Here is a 27,021-nt window from a genome sequence, read left to right as displayed (position 1 = left end):
CACAGCCTGAAAAGGTTGGGAACCACTGATCTATGCCATGCAGGGCCCAGGGAGGGAGGTCACTTTTTTTTGGAACGCTCGCGGCAATATGTCCGTTTAAAGTAGCCTGTGATGGACATGCGATCACATCAACAAAAATTACAATAATAATGATGTCATTTAATCCGCCGAGCCTGAACCTTCGCCTCGGCTTTTAAGTAGCTTAGTTCTCATTTCAGACGGGCAGTTATCAAGTGGAATTTTCAATTACTGGTGTCAATTACTCTCATGTAATTAATTTCTCCCCAAGCCTGGTCAGGTGCAAGGTGGGATCGTGCGTGCGTACGTGCACGTGTGCATGCGTGTATGCGTTGCACGAGACGAAGGACAGAATAGAAAGGTGACAACTTGGTGCGGAGGGAGGACACAATGTTGTCCGCTCAACTCATCGACAGCTCAGCCCCCGCAGGGATAAAAAGCCAGTCTGTGCGTGTGTGCGCGCGTGTGTGTGCTGTGCACGTGTGTGTGTGCGTGCATGCATGTGGGTTTGTGTCAGCGCTGATGATCCGACACGTCAACTTGAACAGAGGTCTTCCCCCCTGCCGATACCCTTAGGACATATTGACATTCTCAGCATGTTGTTTATTCTGTGTGTGTGTGTGTGCGAGTGTGTGTGTGTGTGTGTGTGTGTGTGTGTGTGTGTGTGTGTGTGTGTGTGTGTGTGTGTGTGTGTGTGTGTGTGTGTGTGTGTGTGTGTGTGTGTGTGTGTGTGTGTGTGTGTGTGTACAGTATGTCAGTCTCAAGGAGAGACAATATGACGGTGTGAGATAGCAATATTTCCTCTGGACTAAAACCCTGGGCAGCGTGGATAATATCGTCGTTGTCGGGTGGAAACCTTGTATGTCCAAAACCGTTTGTTTTGCATTTATCATTTTAAAAATGATTTAAACTAGTGAAAACAGCCGATCTACAAGCACACAACGCCTCGCACCGCGAGGCGTTGTGTGCTTGTAGATCAGCTGTTTTCACTACTTTTGTGCGACGGCCTTGTGTGATGAAGCAGTGCTTTACTTTGCGAAAAAATGTACAAATGTGAAACTTGGAGATACGAGGTTTCTGCCCGACAGTGACGATATTATCATCCTCCTGCTTTAATGCATTCTGGGAGAGAGAGAGAGAGAGAGAGAGAGAGAGAGAGAGAGAGAGAGAGAGAGAGAGCAGGCAGTCAGGCCTGGAGCGCTATAGCTGGCCATTATTTCAGCTGGACAGTGACTGCATTGATCAACTCTTCCACTCTATAACCACCTCTCTACCAGGCGCACGCACACACACAGACATCAAAGGGGGCTTGAGCCCCTGCCCTTTTATCCATCTGTAAAAAGTGCCCAGCTCTCCAGACTATGGATGCAGTTTTTACAATGGTGAAAGAAATGCAAACGCCCCTCTTTCCATTGCCATACCTGAAAGGAAGCGTTCAAGACCAGTTCCTGTCCAAACTCTCCTGAACTAGAATGCAGCTTCTCATGTTGAAATCAAGAAATGTGTAGAAATCAAGCATCGAAACGAAAATAGCCGACCTCCAAGCTCACAAGAGCTTCGAGGTCTGCTATTTTTTCGATGTTTTCACCAAAAGGTCCTTTTAAAAATGTCTGCCCCTGCCTCTCTAACATTCTCTGCACGTCCCTGCTCTCTACTGGTGATACAGGTGTCATCCATGCTGGTCTATGGGGGAGGTCGATAGACAAATGCCCTCTTTCCATGCCATACCTGAAGGCAGCATTCAAGAGAATGTCCTTGTCCAAACTCTCCTGAACGTGAATGCAGCGTCTTATGTTGAAAGAACTGCCCTCTCTGTGTAGAAATACATGCCATTACACCACATCTCCTGTATTCACTTGATTATGCTTAGTTCAGTGTGGTATCAAGGCCCGAAAATAGCCGTCCTCCAAGCTCGCAACGCGTCGCACCGCGACACATTGTGAGCTTGGAGGTCTGCTATTTTCAATATTTTCACCAAAAGGCCCTTTTAGAAATGTCAGCCCCTGCCTCTCTAACATCCTCTGCACGTCCCTGGTAACGTGGTTGGTAACTCAATTGGAAATAATTGTGGAGGCGTGGGGCTTAAGACTATAGGAATGTGGTTTCAATACAGCTAATTTATTGTTTTCAAACACGGATCATACAAAGCCAGCTCTTCACTGCAATATGTATTACCCACGCGTAAGACGTGGAATATAGACTTCATCCTGCACTCACGTTACTGGGAAGTGTCATCACTCTTGCCGAGTGCACACACACACGGAAAGACAGACAGGCACAACAACACCCCTGGTAAAACCGCAGACTTTGTTTATGCCAATTCAACACACACAAACTGTGTGTGTCTGTATTTTTTTTGTGCCTCTGTCTGAATCCAATCTTGTCCCGAATATTGACACTGACATCTGAAGTGAGACGCTGCTATTTACTGAGCCTCAACAATGCAATTGACAAATATATGAGACGTGCAAGCTGAGGACCTCTCTGAAATGATTGCTTTTACGGCTGTTTGTTCCATTTTTCTTTTTGCCCTTTTCCACCGCCTTTTTTCTCTTTCCTTGCGACTCCCCTCTGATCTTAAACCCAGCTATATACTGTACATGCAGGGACGTGCTGGGCCCCTGATTCAGCCTGGGAAAAAGAGTTGTAGAGGCCCTCATTGCGCGCTATAGAGAGAGATCTCTCTCTATAGCGCTGCTGCTACTCAAAGATTTGTCATTTCAGATCATGACAAGTGACAAGCCAGTGGGCAAATTACTGTACGTGATTCATATTTCGTCGTTGTCGGGTGAAAACCTTGTATGTCCAAAACCGTTTGTTTTGTTTTGTATTTAACATTTTAAATATGATTTAAACTAGTGAAAACAGCCGATCTACAAGCACACAACGCCTCGCACCGCGAGGCGTTGTGTGCTTGTAGATCGGCTGTTTTCACTACTTTTGTGCAATGGCCTTGTATGATGAAGCAGGGCTTTGCTTCGTGAAATAAATGTATACATTTGAAACTTGGAGATACAAGGTTTCTGCCCGACAGTGACGATTTACTTTGTTGGCCGCCCAGCCCCCCAAAATGGAACGAAGGCCGACATTTTATTTAAATTATTTTCCTAATAGCCGGCCTGGACCGGCCGGGAATGAACCGGCCGTTCAGGAGTTGTCCCGCTTTTCCCAATGGCCAGAACGTCCCTGTGTACGACTGTACGTGCATGCTCGCCCTCCAACCAGGCCTCTCCTTTTGGTGCGAGGCGAAAGGGCTCTCGAGAGATCCGCAATTTTCAAGTCATTTTACAACATCTTACATTACTTGTTGTGGATTAAGAACTACTGTAGATAAGGCCTCTAACCAGTAGTGACAGCCAAGCATCAGAGAGGCAGGTTTTTTTCTTTTTAGACCAGGTACTTCTTTGTTCCTTTCAGCCAGAAGTCGGGGCAGACTTCCAGCTAATCTGCCAAAGCTCCACCTAGGCTGTAAACTGGCTCACGGACAAACCACTGTGCAGACAGGGGACAAGATGGGGCTACTCAACTGTAATTGAGACCTGAGGTGCACCGGTCCGGGATCTGTAAGGTCAGGTGGTTTGGGAGACAGCTGACAACTATATTATCAAAAAAGGTAAGGGATATAGATACAGTACAACAACAAAATCTTGACCTATACAGTATATGATCTTATTGTCGGCTAGACTACATGGTTGCTTTGATATTAGTCGACGCATCTTAGTCTGGATAATCTTGGCAGTTTTGTATTGTCTTTTGTGTTGTAATTTTGTGACAGATAATGTAACAAATAACTCTTGCAGGACAAAAGAGCTAAGATGATCTCAACCGCATTTGCCACCCCCAAAACTACATGAATATGAGACCCAACTGATGCCGTCTCAGAACTGTTAGTTGTCAGTTATCTTGGGAGGAATCACTGAAGATTTCAATCAATGCAAATGTGCCAGGGTGTCGACAGCTGAAGTAACATGGCCATTCTCCCCTATAAGCCACATCTTGAGAACACTTTCACCACTCACTACTCTTGAGCACAGCAGAACACAAAATGGAACCCATCCACCCTCGACCAAATCCCAATTGGGCTCTTGACACTCAAAAGCCCAAATGGACTTAGCCGTCACACTTTTGGGGAGGCCAGAATCGCAGTTGCATGCCCGAATGAATGCTATTTCATCCCTCGCTTCTTCTCTTTCCCTCTTGCTTTTCTGCATCCACCTGTCCAACCGCCAATCCCTCTAAACTGTTCCCTTCATCCTCGCAGTGTCGGAAAATCCCCTGCCTGCCTCTCTCTCTCTATCTCATTGCTATAGAGCGGCAATCAATACAGAAATGCAAGATGAGTTTTCTTTTTTATAATAGCCGTTTGTCTGTCTTGTTGTCCTGGGTCTTGTTCTTTCAGGTCGGAGAGAGTATTTACGGCGCAAGTGAGAAAATCCAGCCAAGTAATTACATGGGATCCGCGCCATGTCCCGGGCCTAATGAGGTGGCTCGTAATTGGCGGGGCCAAGCAGCAGCAGCAGCTCTTCAGGGCCCAGCGGCTAACGAACGTTACCGTGACGACACGAGGGCAGCAGAGGAGATGGGAGTATAAACTAGAACAACAACAACAACACCATCATCGAGATTAACAGGCACATAGCGATAGAGTCGGCTAAGGAGAGCGACAGAGAGAGAAATTGGAGTCAAGAGTCCCTCCTTTAAATTTGGGTACCCATATTTACGTTTTATTGGTCCTCAATTAGCTGAGACCTTGACAATAGGGTTCCTTAACAGAAATGTTACCGCTAACCTTGATGGATAAGATGGGATCATTACTTTTTGTTCCTTTATTTAATACTGTGGTTTTGTTTTCATTCTGTGTATGTATACTATGTATGTACGGTATATGATTATATGTATGTGGTTATACTGTATATGTCTTATTATTGCTATTTATTTTTGCAGTTAGTCACCCATCTAGACTGTCAAGCACCAACAATACATGGGTTTCATTCCATAGTCTGATGTAAGTATAGGAAATGTACATTGATATCTGTGTACTTTGCATTTGCAACGTGTCTGAGCTGAGCTGTCTGTTTGTCTTGTCTTTGTTATAGAATCTGAAAATCAATAAAAAATATTATTAAAAAAGAAGACTCCTTCCTTTGGACAGCTGCTATGCTCAGACATGTTTGTCTAGCCTCACATAGCCAGACAGTTATTACTTGCGTGAATATGAGTCTGGTTCTTCTCAGTGTTAATTTTCTCCCTAGGGGCAGTTACAAAAAGATTTAAACTATCAAGCAGACTCTATTGGTTAGGTCCAACCAATCAGAGTAGCACAAAGGTGATACGCCCACCTAACATTTGCATACTGGACCGGTGGACCCTGGGTGCTTTCTCACGATGTGTGAGTCGTGAAATATTTGAATAACTGAGCGAGGCCAGACCTAATCTGCAACGGTCAATTTTTCTTTGCTATGGCAGATATGTCGTATATTGGCTATATGCAAAGCGAATGTTTGTCCCCCCCGCCGAAAACAGTTGATTTACTTTTTTTTTGGTCGGGGGGGTCCCCTGCTTACTTATTCTTTCTGAGTTTGTTCGGATTTGTTCTCAGTGATGGGGAGGGTGCATGCATGGGCAGAGCCAAAGTTTCTCCCTAAGTCTCCTGGAGTCCACGGTCTGAGGTCGCATCAACCTCCATCGAGACAGCACCCGAAAGTGATGGCTTTTTAAAAGCGCCTGAGAAGCAATCGCATTAAAAACACACGGAAGGTGACCTCACAAAATCTGCCTTGAATTTCACATGCTGTCCTCTGGAGATGAATGGACAATTAGGGATTGTCCTTTTCTTAATCTTTCTCGGTTTCTTTTTATTCCCTTACCCCTTCTGTTCTTTTACACTCCCCATCCTCTTTTTGTTTTGGGCATTTCAATGTGCAAACGATCCCTTGCGGAGACAGGTGGGATGCGGAAGCAACGCGGTACATGCGTTATACCGATCCGCCGTCATCGAGGATGAGGATGAGATCGTTTTGCTTGGGAGCCACCCTATACGTGCACAATGGCCACCGAAACCCATCTAGCTCATCAAGGCATCGACAGCCGAGCCGTGAGGCCATCGGTGGCAAAGTGTGCAACACTTATGTCTGGTTTACTCCTGGCTGCATGCCGCGTCGCACATAATAAATAGCCAATCTACGAGCTGAGATATGTGCGTTTTTCCTCAAAAGCGGCAGACAATCAAGTCAGGCTTTAGTGAGCTATGCATTCACTTATTGTTATTATACACCCCTTGACCCAAGGATGGAAGGAAATTAGGGATTGTCAGATTTGTATTGAGAATGAGGCGAGAGAGCAGTGGTTCTCAACCTGTGGGTCAGGACCCCAAAACAATATTTTGGGGGGTCCCCAGATGATTAACTTAATGTGCATTGTTCTTTTCTCACTCAACAGTAAACACACCAACATAAAGTTTAAGTGTATCTGCACGTTTCTAAAGTGACAATTTAAGGACTATTTAATACCTCTAAAATGGCAAATAAACATTGGCCAAATTGTCAAATATTAGAGGCAGAAATTGTGAAAACAGCCAATCTACATGCTCACAACGCCTCGCAACGCGAGGCGTTGTGAGCATGTAGATTGGCTATTTTCACAATATAACCGTGTTATACAAAATGTAATGCCTCAACTCTTAGTGCCCGTCAGGGTGGGGGGTCGGGGTCCCCAGTTAAAATATGATTATTTTGGGGGTCGCGGCATGAACAGAATGAGAACCACAGCGATGGAGAGGGGATGTTAGGAGACGTGTGCAGTGCAGCTAACAGGTGCACACGTCCTACTCCCGCTTAGTATTCCTGACTGCACCGCGAGGCGCCGCGCAGCTGGCTTCATTATACACGCCACGCGCATGCACGTGTTTCGCTAACGCCTGGGCGAATGCGCGCGGCTAAACGCAGGAGTGCGCCGACGTGCACACGGGACGAATTCTTTCCCTCTCTACACTTCCCGGTCTTGCTTTCTGTCTCCCACACATGCACGCACACACACACACACGTCCACACACACACACACACACACACACACACACACACACACACACACACACACACACACACACACACACACACACACACACACACACACACACACACACACACACACACACACACACACACACACACACACACACACAAACACACACACACACACACATACACGGAAGGAGCGGAGGCCTTTGAAACAAAGCCCTCAAACAACTTTCACTTAACCACAGCAGCTCTGACTGACTCGCTTCCAGACGAATAAGGCAGAGCACCAATTGGCCTAGTTACTCCCTATGCTGGAACAAATGGACCAGTCAATCACCGTCCGTGCACGCTGAATAACAAACACTCTGTGGTTTGCGTGCGCGCTCGCGCGCGTGTGTGTGTGTGTGCATGCATTAATGACGGAACATTTTGATCACGAGTCGCTGCGTGTCTATGGCCGCATGACGCTGTCGTACGCACGCACATCCACACTCCAGCAACAAACAACCCATTTCTTTTTTTAGCATTTTGACCACAACTTTCCCCCTCAGTGTATTCATCATCCCATCTGAATGTCAGCCTCCAAAAGCCTGCTAACCTTCCTGCTTGCCTGTACCTGCCTCCCAGTCTTCCCTATCCGCGCGCGATGCCGCAGTGGGCCTGTACCGGTGGGCCTTGTCACAGCAGCGCAGCGAAAGGAGAGGTCAGCGGAGAGGTACAAACACTACTGTTCAACAACATCCCCAACGGGCTTCTCCGTCAGGCAAGGAAGGGGGTCCGAAATTACCACAAGCGTGCACACACACGCAGCGCACCACACACAAGCACGCCACGACTAACTGCCCCTTCCCAGAATACGGCTTTACCACCTTGTAAACACAAAGGGAAGTGTGCTGAGCCTGCCATTATCTACAACAGCAGTAGTTTTTAAAACCTTTTTGCGCCCAAGGCAAAATTCAAAATCTCAAGGCACACCCAGATTCATTCATATCCATGCACAGTAGCCTCTATAAAGCAAGCAAGTGTTACCACTCTTATCGCTCTGTAAACATGTATTTCTATCGACTAATGCCAGATAAAACGTTTAGCCACTAAAGCCCTATTTCATATTTTGCTCATTTTCAAAAGAAATGCTGATCTACAATGTGATTCTTTTGCTATCTATCCATAAATGCACGGAATCTCCTGCATGTATAATGGTCCGAATGATCGACTTCAAAACAGTGTGCGTATCGCTGAGGATACACACACTTTGCCCTAAATTTTTTTACTTTAAATTTGGTGGTGTGCAGCTTTCTCAGTGGGGTTCGTCCAACCTTGCAAACTGCTCATGTTGGGGATGACATAAAAAAGCATACCTCAAGGCTAAAATCGTACTAGCTAAATAAACACATAAATAATATGAGAGTGTGGGTGTGACCATGCAGAAAAACAAGAGAAAAAAACAACAACAGGAAAACGAGCCCCGAGGCTGCAGCCACCACCACTGCCACATTACCAAGCCACCCACCCATACAGCCGTTGACCTGGGGACATCCTGTTTTAGGTCCCCAGTGCCTTGCCGTGTCACACCCCATCGCGTCGCCCTCCAGCAAGGCCGAAGCGCGTGGATATTCAAAAGAAGACGCTCATAAGAATGAGTCTGTTCATGTGGAAGTGAAGGACGCAGTTTTGTAAGGTTTCTTTTTTAAAGAAAGATATCGGGGCGCTCATAGAAGAAAAAAAAGCTTCTGTGACAGAAATCGAGCACCATCCCCATCCTATATGTTTTTACCCTCACATTCTAAAAGGAGGTTTATTCCCACCTGAGCCAAAGTGTTTCAGCACGGTGTAAACTCATATGTGTCGGATTTCTTTCTTTTTTTTTATCTTTTGCATTTTTCACAAGGTAGCTTGCGAACTGCCCCATCTGGTCTAAGAAAATTACAATCACTGGAACACTTCAAATGACAACATTGGAAGTGTTTCCAGTCAGCAAACATGCACAATATCAGCTCCCTGACTCTGTTTGACCAGAATGGAACAGAGCCTTCATTAGTATCACTGGTAACACCTGTGAATAGGCCGAGGCCCAATTTCTTTACAATATGGCTGCTGTGCATAGAGCCTATTGTGTTAGTTGGAGTACACGGCATTGTTGATTTCATCGACTAAAATATGACAAAAAAAAAATTGTCGACTACCTTTTTCACTGCCAAAACTGAATAAAAACAACAAAAAAAACGACTGGATGACTAAAACTAAGACTACCGGTACATAATATTGAACATTTCGTCAACAAATAAAAACTAAAATATTTGGGGAGGGACTAGAGGAGAGGAAATTCAGAGCTAAAAGACAAGTCATTTTATGTTTGGTTGCATTCTGAAAACAAGCAGCTTGTAGATCGGCTATTTTCAGCATGCAACCAAGTAATCCGCCAATGCCAGAGCATACTGACGGGTGTCTATTTTCAGTGAGTGAAGGTGTGGGTGCGTGTGTGTGCCTGTACGTGTGTGGCTCACAGGGGCGTCAATTGGGTATGGCAGGGGTATGCAGCTGCCATACCCTGGGTCCAGGGGGAAAATAAAAGTTACTTAAAATGTAACGAAATGGTCACTTTAACAAGGTATTATAATTATATTCTCCACACTTGTATTCTCCCCATCTTGACAAAATTGTATATTCCCAGGTTCTGCAGGTCAGCTGCACAGGTGCAATGCATTATTGTTAATTGTGGCACGTTTACTAACATGCCAAGTTTAGCTGCACTTGAACAACCGTTCCAGGCTGCCATATCCAGCCCAAGAAACCGTAGAAACGGGGAAAAAATAAAATGTACTTCTTAAAATAAATGTATGATGCCTGTCGCTAAGGTATGGCAACATGACTGGTGTCTTGCGTGTGTGCAAGACACCAGTCATGTTGCCATACCTTAGCTTTTTCTGAACTGAAGACACTGGTGGCTCACCGGTTAGTCCATGAATTTTCAACCATGAACATCCAGCAACACGTCAAATTGCAGCAGTTTCACGATCACAATGCGTAAAATGTGGCGCTTTATGGCACAGGGAAGAAAATGTATGAAGGCACTTTTCAGTTGTGGAAATTGCTTAACAAAAGATTTTCTTTTTTTCTTGTCGCTTTCATTCCGTGTGTGTGTGTGTGTGTGTGTGTGTGTGTGTGTGTGTGTGTGTGTGTGTGTGTGTGTGTGTGTGTGTGTGTGTGTGTGTGTGTGTGTGTGTGTGTGTGATCCCAGCCCTTTCATGAGCTCCAGCCTCATCCTCAATACAGGCATCTGGCTCCAGCGATAGAATTCATTGGACCACACACACGCACACACACACACACACACACACACCCGCACCCGCACACACACACACCCGCACACACACACCCACACACCCACACACACACACACACACACACACACACACACACACACACACACACACACACACACATACACATACACATACACATACACACACACACACACACACACACACACACATTTAAGGTCCCTCTATGCCTCTATATGCATCCCCGGCCAACAAGCGAGGGTCACATGTTCACAAAGGACACAGTGAACAGTGTGTGGAAGGGAGAATAATTATTTTAATTTCACATTCAAGGCACCGGGCAGAAAAAAAAGGGGTAGGGAATTATCCCATTCAAATGCTTCAATCTCATCTGAGAGAGAGAGAGAGAGAGAGAGAGACAGAAATGGGAATTTCATATCTCTTCCCCGACACCGGTGGAAGGTGATTGCGGATGTGTGTGTGCCGTGTACAAGTTGTCTGCGTGATGCGCGTGTCACTGTGTCTGCATACCCATGCATGGCTGCATGCGCACGCACACACACACGCATGCTCACAGTAGGATCCGTGTGTGAGCGTGTGCCTATAGCGTGCCCAGGGCAGGGGTGTGCGCTGGTACACGGTAGGGATGTGACGATATATGAAAATTTCATATCACGATTATTGTGACCAAAGAAATTGCAATTTACAATATTATCGTGATAATCGAAATACCTCCACATCCATTATCATGTACTGGGGCGGAACATTTGCCCAAAAAATAGCAGATCTACAAGCTCACAACGCGTCGCACTGCGACGCGTTGTGAGGTTGTAGATCGGCTATTTTTTGGCAAAGACATTTGGTAGAGACTGAGTGAAAAAAGAACGTCATTTCCAGGTCTGTTTTACCAATTATAGAGGGTTTAAATTGTACCGGATATGCACTGCAAATAAAAAGGTGAATTGATCCCAGTGCAACTATGACGAAAAATGTTTGTCAACTAAATAAAAACTAAGCTATGATGACTAAAACTAAGACTATATATATTGACAATTTCGTCAACAAAATAAGAACTAGACTAAAATGTTGGGGAGGGACTAGTGCTGAAGAGAGTAATTTTATGTTTGGTTGCTCTCAGGTGTTATAGCAGATCTACAAGCTCACAATGCGTCGCGCTGCAACGCGTTGTGAGCTTGTAGATCGGCTATTTTCAGCACACAAGCAAGTGTAAAATCAGTCATTACAATGCCATCAAGGCCTGCCAAAATACATTTTAGTCGACTAAATCAACTGTAGATTTAGTCGCCATACAATCTCATGATATTTAGTCAACTAAAATTAGACTAAAACTAAAACTTCTCAGGTGACTAAATTGTGACTAAAACTAAATGAGATTTTATTCAAAAGACTATGACTAAAACTAAAACCAAATCTGCTGTCAAAAACAACACTGATCGTCACATCCCTAGTACACAGCACTGGTGGGAGGTACTATGTGTGTGTGTGCTCTGAGCACAACATGATGTACTCGAGGGGGAGTGTGATGCGTGATCGTCCCTGGCTGCTCGGTGAGGAGGCAGGAGGATTGAGAGATCAAGCCGTGATGAGATGGCTGCAGTAAGACACCTGCCTAGCATACTGTATCTGTCAGCCCAGGCACTGGAAGGCAGCGCCGGACAAACAGGGGGAGGACACCTCGGTGCAGGACGCCGTTGGAATCACAAATGTGTGTTCCTGCAACGCCTGGATGGCCATGGTGCATTGTGTTGTTTGACAAATACATTCTTGTTTACACACGTACGTGAACGCACGCATGCGTTGCATGCACGCACGCACGCACACATACACTCTCTCCCAGGAAGAGATCACTAGTTCTGTCTGAGCAGAATATTGACTTCCTCGTAATATCAGTATATATTTTATCAAAGAGTTCATAGTTATTTGTTTTACCTCCCACGGTTCTTGTCTAACAGTTTGAAATGTTCAATAGTTGATTGAAATCGGCACTGCGGGAATATACTGAGGAATTTCCGATTGAAATCTTGTTTTGTTTGAAAGCATTAACGAAACGATAAAGGTCATTACTGGCTTTACAATGCGTCTCACCACGTGGAACCTAGCGTCGAGATTCTAGGCATGTTGTAATGGGTGAACATTCGGCGAAAATGATTGAACATCTTTGGGGGAAATAGCAGATCTACAAGCTCACAATGTGTTGCGACGTGGATGTGAGCTTGTAGATCTGCTATTTTCAGTAAACACTGGCAGTGTTGAGCGTTAAAGGGAGGTGCCTTCGGTATCGAGAGTATCTAAGTCTACCCCAGATATAAATACCTGAACTGTCCCTTTGAGTATATGAAAGAAAACTATCAATAAAATACTACTTTGCTGTGTTTCATCAAGGGTGGGCAAAGTGTAGCAAAATTAGCAGTTATGGAAGAAAGTACTCGTATGTTTTACTTAAGTAAAAGTATCAATATTGCCATGCGGAAACACTCAAGTTACAAGTACAAGTCCAGTAATAAAAACTCTTCCGAGTAGAAGTACAATCATTCACCGGCAAGGGGTGAAATAAGGTCCGTGTGAGAGAAGCCACGATGAAAGAGAGCTCATTCTCCGTCTCAATCAACCATGAGACGCAGTGTGTGAGCGAGAGGAATAGAGCTGACCTCTGTGAAAGCGTAGTGAATCATGCTGGCACTGAGCATCTGTTGCATAGCATAGTAGATGATTCACTGAGCCTTATTCTAATGCTTTGGATCATCAGAAGAAAAAAGTGTGTCAGTTATTAAAGACTCACATAATATCGTCGTTGTCGGGTGGAAACCTTGTATGTCCAAAACCGTTCCTTTTGTATTTATCATTTTAAAAATGTTTTAAAATAGTGAGAATAGCAGATCTACAAGCACACTGTGTGCTTGTAGAGCTGCTATTTTCACATATCTTGCTTGATGAAGCAGGACTTTACTTTACGAAAAAACGTACGCATTTGAAACTTTTAGATACAAGGTTTCTGCCCGACAGTGAGGATAAGGAGCTTTATGAAGTTTAGATCAAGCAAGCCACTACTGAATAATATATAAATGTCACGCTTGCGTGCCCACACGAGCAACGCACACACACACACACACGCACACGCGCAAACGCGGCCAGATCAGATGTCAAGTCATCTTGGTCCTGTCTTTGCACTGCCTTTTATTGCTATAATGTTACTATTCCTCTGTCCTTCTGTTCGCTATACCCTTATACCTAAATGATTTGTTTCAATCCTCACTGCGGTGCCGCTATGATGGCTGAATAACCCTCAGGATTAATCAAGGTCTATCTATCTATCTATCTATCTATCTATCTATACACGACTTCAAAGGAAAACAGCTTGCTGCCCCGATGCATTTACTGTGCAAAGATGGTCTTTGCAAAGTACTGGAGCGGCAAGCTGTTGTACTAACTTTCTCTTTCCTTTGATGTCGTAACTTACTGTATTTTGTATCCTGCACTGAAGCTAATATGAACGTGCGTGACCTTCTTTTGAAGCATGGTAACGGATACACGACGACTGACAGAGTGTGAGGAGTACAGAGAGGCCTCGCATCCAATCTAAAAGAAAGCTACGAAACCATTCGTAACTTCTACAGCAAGTGATCAATAGAGTGACGGACAAGGCCACAAACACTCTTTTTTCTTCTTCACACGGCACTGCGGGAATATACTGAGGAATTTCAGATTGAATCTTGTTTTGTTTGAAAGCATTAACGAAACGATACTGTATACGATACTGTATTTTGTATCCTGCACTAAAGCTAATATGAACGTGTGTGACCTTCTTTTGAAGCATGGTAACGGATACACGACGACTGACAGAGTGTGAGGAGTACAGAGAGGCCTCGCATCCAATCTAAACGAAAGCTACGAATTTCGTACGAAACCATTCATAACTTCTACAGTAAGTGATCAATAGAGTGACGGACAAGGCCACAAACACTATTTTTTCTTCCTTTCTTCACACGGGCCAAACGGGGGGCACGTCGTGCCTCCTGGAAGGCCCTGGCGTTCAAAGCCTTCAAGCCTCCCGAGTCGTTTCCGAGAAGAGTTGGAGCATTGTGCAGCGGGAAAGAAAAAACACACACACAGATATATGCAGCACAGACCTACCTTGGTAGTTTCTTTGGAGAAGTGACTCAAATGTTGACAAGTTTAAGAAGAAAGACATCGACGACACCAGGGGAAAGAAGAAACCTGCATGAGCCGCCAAGGTCTCACGACGTTCGTGCGCGTGTGTGCGTGTGTGTGTGTGTGTGTGTGTGTGTGTGTGTGTGTGTGTGTGTGTGTGTGTGCGTGTCGAGGCTCTTTGTATGGAAGGACGTGTGCAGAAAGCACAAAGTGGAAAGAAGACAAGAAAAGGAGGGCGACGCAAGTTCAATCTGTAGGAGACTCAAGTTTGAGCAAAGGAGCGTTTCTCTCCTGGATGACGCGGACGGGAGGAAGGAAGGCTGTTGTTGTGAACTTGTGAAGACGTGGAGAAGCCTATAGCTGTGTGGGGGGGAAAGAGGCGTCGCGAAGGCAACAACAACTCAGCAAACAATCCATAGCAGAGCAAAGGACGGATTATACGCAGGGGTTGACATACCGTTGTCGCACATTCTACGTGTATCACGTCATGATAACAAACATAAAAGAAGTAAAAAATAGCCGGCCCAAAAGCTCCCAGTGCATTGCGTGATGCGTCTCATCGAGAGTTTATGGATCGGCTGTTTTCCGCTGTATCTTTCGTACAATGACGTACTATACAGCAGTGTTTCTCAAAGTGGATTCTCGGGACTCTGTGGGTTCCTTTAGGGGGGTCTAAATTGACCTATACAAGTCTGTAACTCTGACAGTGTACACATGGAACCAAATGAACCTGTTAGGGTGCATTTGGTTCCATTTGTACACTGTCAGAGTTAAGGGGAGACCTTGAAATTTGAAAGTTTGAGAAACACTGGTATACGGTTTTTACAGTATTTACTGTACCGCATCAGTACACATAATAAGTTAAGAACGCAGGCCGTGGAGTAGTGGAATGTGCTCTTGCGTACGTCAACCCCTCGTCAACACAGCGACTGTACGGCGGTTGTGGTATAGAGAGAAGGGACTCCAACCAGCAGCCACACGGAAACCTCTGCGGGGAAAGCAATCTAAACGGGGGAAAAACGTAGTCCTTGTAGAACTCATCTGAATGCTGTGGGCTCAACCCCTGACTCTTTTTTTAAGCCCTTTATCTTAAATGAGCTGTAGTGAAAATGTTCCTGAGGCATTGATAAATGCCTTAAGCCGTGGTCATAAAGGCGGGGGGAACAAGGGACACATTTATACCTTTCTCTTATAAAGCTCTTTGCAAATTGGATAATTGACTGTTAGATAAAACTCCTGAGTGACTGATGGACGGACAGGGACCATCCATAAAGGTTGCCAGTCAGTCACTTGCGCTAAGGCAGAAGCAGCAGTGATTTTGGGCTGTTGAAGTGATTTGAACAATATTGTCGGCGTTTGGGAAAATCACCAGGGGTTTTTGGATGTTGCCAGAGAGAGAGAGACGTAGTGTTTAGTACTGCGTATAATAATAACCGGCCTGCTGCTGATCCAAACAACTTCTGGCAACTACTTTGAATTATTTGAATGGCACCGTACGGTAGATGTTCTATAGCTCCTTCTTGGAACGAACGGGGATGCTGATTACTGTTTTTTCCCAAGACACGGTACACCAGGTCTTTGATCAGGCTGCTGGTAGGGATCCTTTATCTTTACACACACACAGACACACACACACACACGCACGCACACACACACACTTTCGCTCTCACTCAAACTCCCTCTGGGCCTTTCCGCAGCGAGAGGGTGCAGCATCTTGCGCGCCGCCCATCTCTTGGAAATCACAGTAATAAACTCGTTGATACCCACCCTCTGGGTGCAAGCATATAGCACACAGCAGGGGTGCTCTGCCCCCCCAAAACACCCACCCCACCCCACCCCCACACATGCACCACCTCCTCTTCATCTCCAATCCTATCCTCTCCTCTCTCTCTCTCCTGAAAGCATCTATCTCGGCTTGCATGTCCTGCAGAAGCCGTTGTTTATTGTCGGCCTTCTCCTCCCACTGCGATGCCTTTCCTAATCATCCCCGCGGACTGTTGTCACGCTCCGGAACGTGAGCTGTCAAGCTAACGCGGTTATAGCGGGGGGCGGCGACAGCGATCAAAGATGGAACTCCAGCATCACAGCCGATGCAGAGAGAAAAGGGAGCAGAGCGCCACTTAGCCAACAAACAAGACACGTACCGTATGCAAACAAGTTCATTAGCCTGATGTCACCCTGCCCGCGCCCCCATAACCTGTGAGAGGTTATTAAAGTTAACTCTACATTAGGCTCAGTGTTCTCAAGCACAGATCCACGTCAAAAAGGATTCCACAGTAAACACATTTCCAAAAATATAGGAGATGAATCTCAGACAGTTTAAAGGTAGGGTAAGTGATATTTCTTTGGTTAAAACAAGACGTTTTTTGTTAAAAAGCACTATATCGTCTTTGTCGGGTGAAAACCTTGTATGTCCTAAACCGTTCGTTTTGCATTTATCATTTTAAAAATGATTCAAACTAGTGAAAACAGCCGATCTACAAGCCCACAACGCCTCGCGGTGCGAGGCGTTGTGGGCTTGTAGATCTGCTGTTTTCACTACTTTTGTCCGACTGCCTTGTGTGATGAAGCAGGGCTTTGCTTTGTGAAAGAACGTACACATTTGAAACTTGGAGATACAAGGTTTCCACCCGACAACGACGATATTCTCATAGTAGTCATTACTCTGGAGTGTTTGTTCAGTAACAGGGGTCTCCCCCTGTCCAGTTCTTTAATAAACAGAAAATACATTTTCAGGTGGGTGACAAACCTTATAAGCTTCATTGTTATACTGTGGTGTTCCAGTTCCAATTGTGTGTCTGCTCCTTTCTTTGAGCCATCACCTCCAACTTCACTAGTTTAATCTGTATCCTGACTGATCCTGATTGGATAAAATTGGCATCCCGACCTGAAAATGCTTTTCTTTTTATGTTTAATAAAGAGCTGGAGGGACATGGAGACACCTGCTACTGAACAAACACACTCTATAGCAATGAGTACTGTCAGAATATAGAGCAATTTAAAGGAGTAGTTCACCCCCAAAACGACTTTTTTTGTATTGATTACTCACGACATGGAGACTTGAGTTCAGTAATATTTTTTTGTATTTGTCGCGTTTCCAATGCAAAAATAAATATTTTTGTAAATTTACCCCCATTGATTCCGGATGGGGACCCAAATGGATTTGGGTCCCCATCCGCAATCAATGGGGGTACATTTATTGTAATCAAATGTTATTCTTAGGAATGCAACAAAAAAATAAAAATATTATTGAACTCAAGTCTCCATGGCATGAGTAATCAATACAAAAAAAGTCATTTTGGGGGCGAACTACTCCTTTAACACTTATTTTAACCAAATAAAATGACTTACCATACCTTTAATTCCTGCTCTTTGTAATGTGAAATCTGTGTTAGGTCATCCAACAGCTGCCCTAATGGGAACCCCAATCCAAAACCTGAAATACAATCACACTAACAAACTCCTCTTAAAAAGTCCTTATTTCTCCTGTGGTCCCTGGCTGCTTCCCCCCCCCACCTCACCACACCACCAGTAGCTAGAGAATTATTCCTCCTGGGGATAAGAGCCAATCTCATGCTTAACAGTTAAGCCAGACCTCTCAAGCTATATAGGCCTGATGTGTGGCTGGTGGGTAATGGCAATTAAGATGTGTGTGTGTGTGTGTGTGTGTGTGTGTGTGTGTGTGTGTGTGTGTGTGTGTGTGTGTGTGTGTGTGTGTGTGTGTGTGTGTGTGCACGCATGCATTGAATGAACTGTAAGTCAGAATTCAAGCGGTATAGTGTTAATGAGACCTTGTAACCACGACCATGTTAATAGTTCTTGATTACCACAAAGGATCCACTTAATATAACAATGCAGTGCTTTCATCATCAAGCCACTGGAAAAGAAAATTAAGTTTCTCTGCCATTTGCCATATAGGGCATAGCAGCGGGCGTGGTTTTCCAGTGCCACAAAAACATAAAATAATCGTCCCTATATTTTTCCCACAGAGATTTACAGAAATATTTATCAATTATTCTATATAAATATCACATTTTTAAGCGGTTATCAATGTGTTCTTTTTTCACAGAATCAAAGGTTTTATGGTCATGAATGATTCACCAGGATCCTGGATGGATTGATTCTAGCCTTTAAATAATTGATATAAATATGTTGTAGACCTCTGAGGTGTGCATCAGCCTAGACTTTAAAAGCAGATCTCTATGGAAAAGAAGAAGATCGATTAGATGTGTGTGTATGATAAAGATAGCCTGATGAAGGTCTAAACGACTAAAACATTGTTGATTCCCAATAAAAAACTCTTGCATTTGAAGACAGAGTGGCGAGAGATTTCTTTTTCAGTTTGTCGGACCTTTGTTTGGTCTGTTCCTCGACGCACCTGTCACCTTTGTAGGTGTGCAAGAGACTGTAAATCTCTACGGGAAAAATGAATGGACGATTTTCTTTGTGTCACCAGAAAACCACGGCCACTGCTATGCCCATATATAGCGAACCTCAAGACCTGGCACGAGGTCAAACCAACATACTGCCTACCCTGCTATTCAGTTCTGGTATCGCCACCTAGCCAATCCATCCATCCATCCATCCATCCATCCATCCATCCATCCATCCATCCATCCAGCCACATACACACAGCGGCGGGGAGGGCGGTATAGAGGGAAGTATAATGGTCTGTACTCACGGTCGCTGCAGAACGAGCCTCCATAGGACGTCATGGTGCAGTCACAGGTGAAGCCCTCCCACTGTTGGAGACACACCCCCTGATTGTAGCAGGAGTCCTCCGTACAGGTGGTGCTGGGTCCTGGGGAGAGGGGAACGCAACAAACCGGAGAACAGGTTCAGGGTAACAGCGCTGAATCCTCTCACCCCTGGTCAACTACGTGGCTTTTCGAGAAACATGCTGCACGTTCGGGGGCAAGAGGCGTGGATCTGAGTGTATACACGAAGGGGTCTTCTACAGGGGGTCCAGGAAACCCTAGCGCAGGGTTCCCCAATTTGCGGCCAGCGGGGGGCTACTGTCTGGTATAAGAGCAGCAACAACACTAGTATATATCGTCATTGTTGGGTGGAAACCTCAAAATTGTAATATTCCAAATGCTCCAGATATTTTTTTCATAACCAATATGAAACATCAGCCCTTGGTAGAGCGCATCAAAATTTATCTCAAAATGTGTACCTTCTTTCACAAAGCAAAGCCCTGCTTCATCATACGAGGCCGTCGCACAGAAGTAGTGAAAACAGCAGATCTACAAGCACACAACGCCTCGCACCGCGAGGCATTGTGTGCTTGTAGATCGGCTGTTTTCACTAGTTTAAATCATTTTTAAAATGATAAATGCAAAACGAACGGATTTGGACATACAAGATTTTCACCCGACAGCGACGTTATCTGAACTGTCACTGGAGTAGTGGGAACACCACCGTCGCCCCCTGCAATGTTGTGGCCCTCAGCTTGGTACCCTAGACATAATTCGGCCCTTGGGGAAAACTAATCGGGGAACCCTGCCCTAGCGGATCCTCAGAGTTACAACAGGCCAAATCTTTGTGTGATAGGATATTTGTTTTCACATAAACCAGACACAGCATACAGATGCCTAAGAACACCTGGAGACGAGACACTGAGGCAGAGCTGAAGAGACAGGGAAGCAGCTGGGGAGAGGCAGAAAGGGCAGCCCATCGCCGTGTTGGATGGAGAAGAGTCGTAGATGGCCTATGCTCCACTGGGAGCGATGGGCCTGCTCATGCACCTTTTATATCTGATCCCGAGTACCATGTTATGTAGATATTTTGTATGGAGTTTTTCTTGTTTGATCGCCTTTCTCCCCTGGCTTCTCCATCTTCTTCTTCTTCCTTTATTCTTTCTTCTAAGGAATATAAAGATAAGATCGGAACAATGCACAAAGACGAATTTCACCCACTTCTGTAAACCTGTGATGTGACAATAAAGCAGATTCTGATGGTATGTTACTAGTGTACTGTACTGTAGCCCACCAGCCTCTTTATTGTATTGTACAGTATATTATTAGATGGTTTCTAGTGTCTATATTTATAATAATTTGTAAAGGTTACTTGCTTGTGCGTGGTAATACAAAATGAATATCCGATTCAGAATGTGTTCAGTTCTGGATACAGACAGCTAGGGTCAAACTAACTCACTGCATGGAAATCATCATGAGAAATATTTGATATGGTGTGTTGCAGCATCACCAGCCCTGGAGGTAAAATTCATTTTGTTAAATGAACTACTATATTATGACCTTTTATGATTCATTTTTACCGAGTTCTAAAGCATCTGCTACTGCCACAAAAAGAAGAAAAAAAAAGGTCTCGCAAAAACCACGGGTGTCACTTCCTTCTTCTCTGAATGGTCGCATTTAACCCTGCAAGACCCGAATGAATTTCTAATGGCCAAATCTTTTTTTTTTAAATCAGATGGTGTTGTAGGAGTCCTAATCACAGGAAAATGTAATGTAAAAAAAGTAATAATGTTTTTGTAAGGTTTTATAGCCATAAATCATAAATCATGCTCTAATTTGCATTTTGGGGATATTTTTCACAATAATAACACATGTACATGTTCTAATCTAGACATTCTAATGATCACGAAAAAAATATTACAGGCATTTCTGTTTTTGTGAGGAATAGCTTCAGTTAAAAAGTGAGATGTTGTTCGTCCAGACGCTGGAATTTCAACTTCTCTGGGAGGTGTGAATGTCAGCCTCTGTGGGGGGTATTTACATGCAAATATCGTGGCCAATGGCATTGTAATACTAAACAATAGGATTTAATGGTGATGTTAATGTGAAAAAAGAACAGGAAAACTAATTATAACATTTTTTAAAAAATGATTTAAAAAATGTTGCCAAAAAGCAACGCTGGGCCTTGCAGGGTTAAGAAAGAAAGAAAAAGCAAGCGTCTGTGTGACCACTTTCATAATAGCCACTCTTCCTGCAGGGCTGTGAGAGTGATTTGATTAAGGCAGCTTAAAAATGCATTCAGATTGAATTTGACATTAATTCAAGGTTGAAAACCTGGTGCGATCGCCCAGTACTGAGGGCTCCTCATTTGAATTGGAAATGACTGGAGGAAGCGGGGGCCGCCTGGCCCGGTGCTGCCTGGGTTTAATAACGGTGGTGGCGACCCTTTTTTTTGTGTGTGTGCAGGGGTGTCGCACCAAATTCTGGGCCCTGGGTACGAGGATTCACTCACATTTTGTGCTTTAACTATTGAAAAATAGCAGATATACAAGCTCACAGCGCGGCACCGAGTGCCGCGCTGCGAGCTTGTAGATCTGCTATTTTTTGAAAAATCATGAATATTTCATTTTTTGGAAAACATTTTCTATGTCAGTGGTGCTCAATTTTTTTCATGTGAAGAACCCCCAAAATGATATGTATTTGGCCATAGACCCCCATCTCAAAATATTTAGTTCCAGGGACCCCCCCGGAAGCAAAATTTTAGATACAAATGTTCGCTTAAAAAATACATATATTGAAAGATTTGCAGACATTATCACGACTTTTCAAAAATAGCAGATCTACCACCTCGCAGCGCGGCACTCGGTGCCGCGCTGTGAGCTTGTATATCTGCACATTTTTCAATAGCTAAAGTATAAAATAATTAAAGCCACTCCACCTTGGGCCCCGGTAACTCAGTCCTACTCCTCCCCACCCCCCCTTGTGACGCCCCTGTTTGTGTGTGTGTGTGTGCGTGTGCGTACGTACAGTATGTGCGTGTGTGTGTGTGCGTGCGGTGCGCAAAACATCTGAGCGGGCTGTACGTCTGCGAGGCAGGTTTGGGAGGGGGCGGGGTGGGGTGGGGGGGTGCTCTCTCCCACACTGCCATGGATGGCTGATGAGGACATTTAAATTGTCAATTAGAAAAATCTAATTTCTCTGTGGGATTCCAGTCACTTGCTCTGATAGCTAAATTAAAAGTGATGGGTGGATTTGAGAAAAGAAAAGAGAAGAAACACTCCACAAAATCGCCAAAGTACACAATGATTAGACGCGCACACCGCCGTTGTGATTTGGGTTGGCGTTCCACGTCTGTCATCTGTCTTTGCACACAGTGCCGTTGTGTTTGAATCGGATGCGACGACGCCGGCGGAATAATAATAGCCTAATAAATAATAAAGAAATCTCCTCATTACTTCTGTTTTTAACCAACCTAGCTTTCATCTTATCCCCGACGGGAAATTGGTTAAGAAAAACTGACAAAAGGTAAATCAAAGAATTCAAGAGATTCAAAACAAAGACGTTGAAAAAAAAAAAGAGAGAGGAGACTTGTCCACCGACAGAATAAATAGGGTTGGTCATGGGCGCCGGTAGTGGTGGGGATTCTCATTAAAAACTCAATTAAGCCATTTAGGCCTATAACTGAATGCTTTAACTATTGAAAAATAGCAGATATACAAGCTCACAGCGCGGCACCGCGCTGCGAGCTTGTAAATCTGCTATTTTTGAAAAATTAAGATTTCTCTGAATAAATCTTCGAATATCTTTGAAGTCTTTGAACATATCTATTTAAAAGCGAACATTTGTAACTCAAATATTTGCTTCTGGGGGTCCCTGGAACAACATATTTTGAGATGGGGGTCCGTGGCCAAATAAATGTAATTTTAGGGGTCCTTGACATGAAAAGGTTTGAGAACCACTGATTTAGAGGAAGGATTTAGAAGTCGGGTCAAAGATATTCAAAGACTTGCACACATTTTCACGATTTTTCTAAAATAGCTTGTAGATCTGCTATTTTTCAATAGCTAAAGCATAAAATAATGGTTAAAGTGGTTAAAATATAACGCGGGCGCGTTCCAGTTCTTTGAGGATTAAACACAAACATTTATAAAGAAGCAGGGTTCAGTGCCAGACTAATTTGTTTCCACAGAGATAAACACACATCTCGCAGCACCGTTTACAAATGACCAAATAAAAATAGAAAAAAATAAATGAGCACGAAAGAAAAAAAGGAGGGAAGAGCGGATAGTACATGAGAGCATTGCTCTAACAAAATGGCCACTTGAATCCAATGACATCTCCCACATTAGCAACACATTTCTGTTAATAATTGTTCATTGTGGTAATGGCTCCATTAATTATTGTAAATTAAGCTCCCCAGAGGTGCTAATTAAGCACATTGTTATAACTATTATTAATATGTGAGTCAATATTATGATGATCACACTGGCACTCTCCCTATCGACAGGCCACATGCTACCGGGTGCGTGTTGTGTTGTTGTTCCAACGTGTATTACTCCAACGTTACGTTCGTCCGACTCTCCCCATTACTAACCCTACTCCTAACCGCAGGCACGTGCACACGTGCTTGAGCCTCTGCCCTCTTACCCATCTATAAAAAAAAGTACCCTCTCCAGAACCATGAATGCAGTTTTTACTATGGTGAAAGAAATGCATATGTCCTCTTTCCATGCCATACCTGAAGGCGGGGAAATCTCGCTTTTTCGACGTCCCAAATGTTCGACAGCACGCAACTTCGACGCGCCGATAGTTCGACTTAGGGATCGCGAGATTTCGGCTCCGCTGTTTCGACGGCACGGTTTTTCGAAAAAACTGACGCCGGTCTTTCGACAGGGCGGCACGGTCTTTCGACTGGCCGGCACGGTCTTTCGACAAGGCTGCACGTATTAAAAAAAGTCTCTCTCACACACACGCTCACCGCTCCTTACCCAGCCTTACCTCCCCCGACCCTATAGTGTTTTGTTCTTTCTCGTCTTTCTTCTCTCTCTCTCTCTCTCTCTCTCTCTCTCTCTCTCTCTCTCTCTCTCTCTCCATTACCTGAGGACGTGGGATAAAGTAATCTCTCTCTCTCTCTCTCTCTCTCTCTCTCTCTCTCTCTCTCTCTCTCTCTCTCTCTCTCTCTCTCTCTCTCTCCATTACCTGAGGACGTGGGATAAAGTAATCTTTACGGGATAAGCAGGGCCGTGCTTAGGGCCTAGGAGGACCCAGGCAAACCCCAGTTTGAGGCCCCTGGGTCGGGACCCATGTGTGGGTTGCGGACCAATTTCTAGGAGTCGCAAGTAAATGCCTGTTTACATTTGGTTTCCTAAACTTTTGTTTTTAATTATTTGAAAATATTTTCAAATAATTAAGATATGAGAAAAATAAATCACGAGTTTAATGCAAACTAGCATTTTTTTCAAAAATAATTCCATATAAACAAAATAAGAAAAAGCAATTGTGCTTCACTCTCACATGAATTTTTATAGCTACAAGATAACATAATGGGAATATCAGAGTTATTACCTACAAATAACTAACTACCTTAATGATAATAAGAACAAGAATAACTTTTAAGTGCCTGTTTTGCAGTGGTTCTCAACCTTTGTCTCACAATAAATACATGTAAATAGATGTGTGTCCACAGGCAGCCTGTTAATTATATTTCAATTCATAGCTACTTCAATTATTGCCTTTATGCAGACAAATACATTTACTGCACCCAGCATTTAGCTTGTCAGAGTGGTCTTGTTGGAGTGCCTCTGTGCGGCTGCAGAGTTCACGTGCAACTTCTTCCAGATAGATTGATTGATTGATTGATTGATTGAAGACTATTAAAAGTACAGTTTCATGACAGTACAGTTCAGTAAGCTTTTCGGCTTATTTACACATACAACCTTGAATGACGGACAGATAGAACTCCATCATTTGCAAAAGGGGGGCCCTGCGATTTTCACTTGCAGGGGGGGCCTGCGATTTTCAGGGACTATAGTAGATTAAATGGTTAATCGGTTATTCAATGAATTTATACATGCATATCAATACCTATTAGATATGTCACAGCAGGGCATGTATGCATATCAATAGACCATTGTCTGAACCTGTTAACTCATGTAATGTATGTGTAAGTGCCGGCCACTTGACATCATTCAAATCCCCCCCCCCACCCCCCCCCCCCCTGCAATGCAACTACTAGGTAGTCGATGGTTCCACAAGGTGCCCTTTTTTTTCACTTGAGCACCCCCCCTTCAAAATGTCTCTGCACGCCCCTGCCTCTTAAAGTGATCCCTGACAAGTAAGCCATGTAGGCCTTAATCTATCTATAAATGCGAGAAGTCTCTGCGTGTCTGCGTGTGTGTCTGTAATCCACGTATCTCGAGAACCGTTCGTCCCACCGGCTTCAGATTCGGCACGCACGTTCTCTGCCGTGGCGCGGAGTGCAGTGCCGGGCCTCGACCCGACCCGACGCACGTTTTTTCCGAAACGGCGCAAAACGTTCGGAATCTCCTTATGCGGAGCTGATTGTTGACATCAGGCTGTTCCGGAGGAAATCATGTCATTGTGACATCACTTCATAAAAGGCTCTGACATCACGTACACCACATGACCCCACACTCCTATGACAACACGGGCATATTTACATTGTTCCCGAGTTGGCCAGGGCGCCGACTAGACGCTCGGACCGCCCATCTCCATATATGGGCATAAATGGACGTATCGGCGCAAGCGCTGACTCATTGTGACATACAATGGACGCAATCTCCGTATATGGGCATAAAGGGGACACAGATACAGAGATCTCCATATATGGGCATATGGGCATTCTGACATCACTTCTGCTGACTCAAAGACAAACAGGCAAACAGATGGTCAAAACGGGTCCTGCAGAGATCTCCTTATATGGGCATATTTACATTGTTCCCGAGTTGGCTAGGGCGCCGACTAGACGCTTGGCCGCGCATCTCCATATATGGGCATAACGGGTCCTACAGAGATCTCCATATATGGGCATATTTACATTGTTCCCGAGTTGGCTAGGGCGCCGACTAGACGCTCGGCCGCACATCTCCATATATGGGCATAAATGGATGTATCGGCGCAAGCGCTGACTCATTGTGACATAAAATGGACGCAATCTCCGTATATGGGCATAAAGGGGACACAGATACAGAGATCTCCATATATGGGCATATGGGCATTCTGACATCACTTCTGCTGACTCATTCTGACATCACTCCTGTACTTTGCACGTGTTGAATCTCTATATATGGAGATAACCGACGCATCTCACAAGCCATGGGCATAAATGGACACACGCAAACAGATGGTCAAAACAGATCCTATGACAACAGGTATAATGGGGTTTGCATTAAAGGGCGGGGCATTCATCCCCTATTTACATTGTTCCCGAGTTGGCCAGGGCGCCGACTTCTAGTATGTTATAATAACCCTCTTTAACCAAAATATACCATTTAAAACACTTACAATATATTCCTTTGAGAGAAAAAAAGTTATATTTTCAACCCATGGGGGGAGCCATTGCACTGTTCATCGCATGCAGTGATGACGTAGAACAGGGGTCTTCAACAGGGGGTCCGCGACCCCTAGGGGGTCCGCGGAGGTACTGCAGGGGGTCCGCGAAATTATTGCTTATTTAAAAAAAAAAAGATTTCAAAAAATGATTTTTTTCTTCTTCTTTTTTTGCCATTTTTCACATTTATGTAAAAAATAAATCATGATTCTATCCATTTTGAATAGCTTGAATACATGATTACTATGCAATTGACAGATTGTTGATAT

The 27,021-nt window shown here is 44.3% G+C and overlaps 1 protein-coding gene across 1 annotated transcript in view; it reads right to left on the bottom strand.

Moving 5' to 3' along the window:
* Positions 1–27,021, bottom strand: part of nrxn2b (neurexin 2b) — a gene marked incomplete at its 3' end in the record, with an annotated part of 1,346,377 nt that overhangs the window by 545,152 nt on the left and 774,204 nt on the right. Inside the window, exon 15 of the mRNA XM_080741211.1 lies at positions 19,167–19,286. Within this exon, the coding sequence (XP_080597337.1) occupies positions 19,167–19,286 (120 nt within the window). The remainder of the gene's footprint in view (positions 1–19,166; positions 19,287–27,021) is intronic.

Source organism: Nannobrachium achirus, assembly GCF_963921795.1.
Source record: "Nannobrachium achirus genome assembly, chromosome: 14".
NCBI classification, from domain to species: Eukaryota; Metazoa; Chordata; class Actinopteri; order Myctophiformes; family Myctophidae; genus Nannobrachium; species Nannobrachium achirus.
The sequence above is the reverse complement of the archived record's forward strand: the minus strand, read 5'-3'. Positions and strand labels throughout refer to the sequence as shown.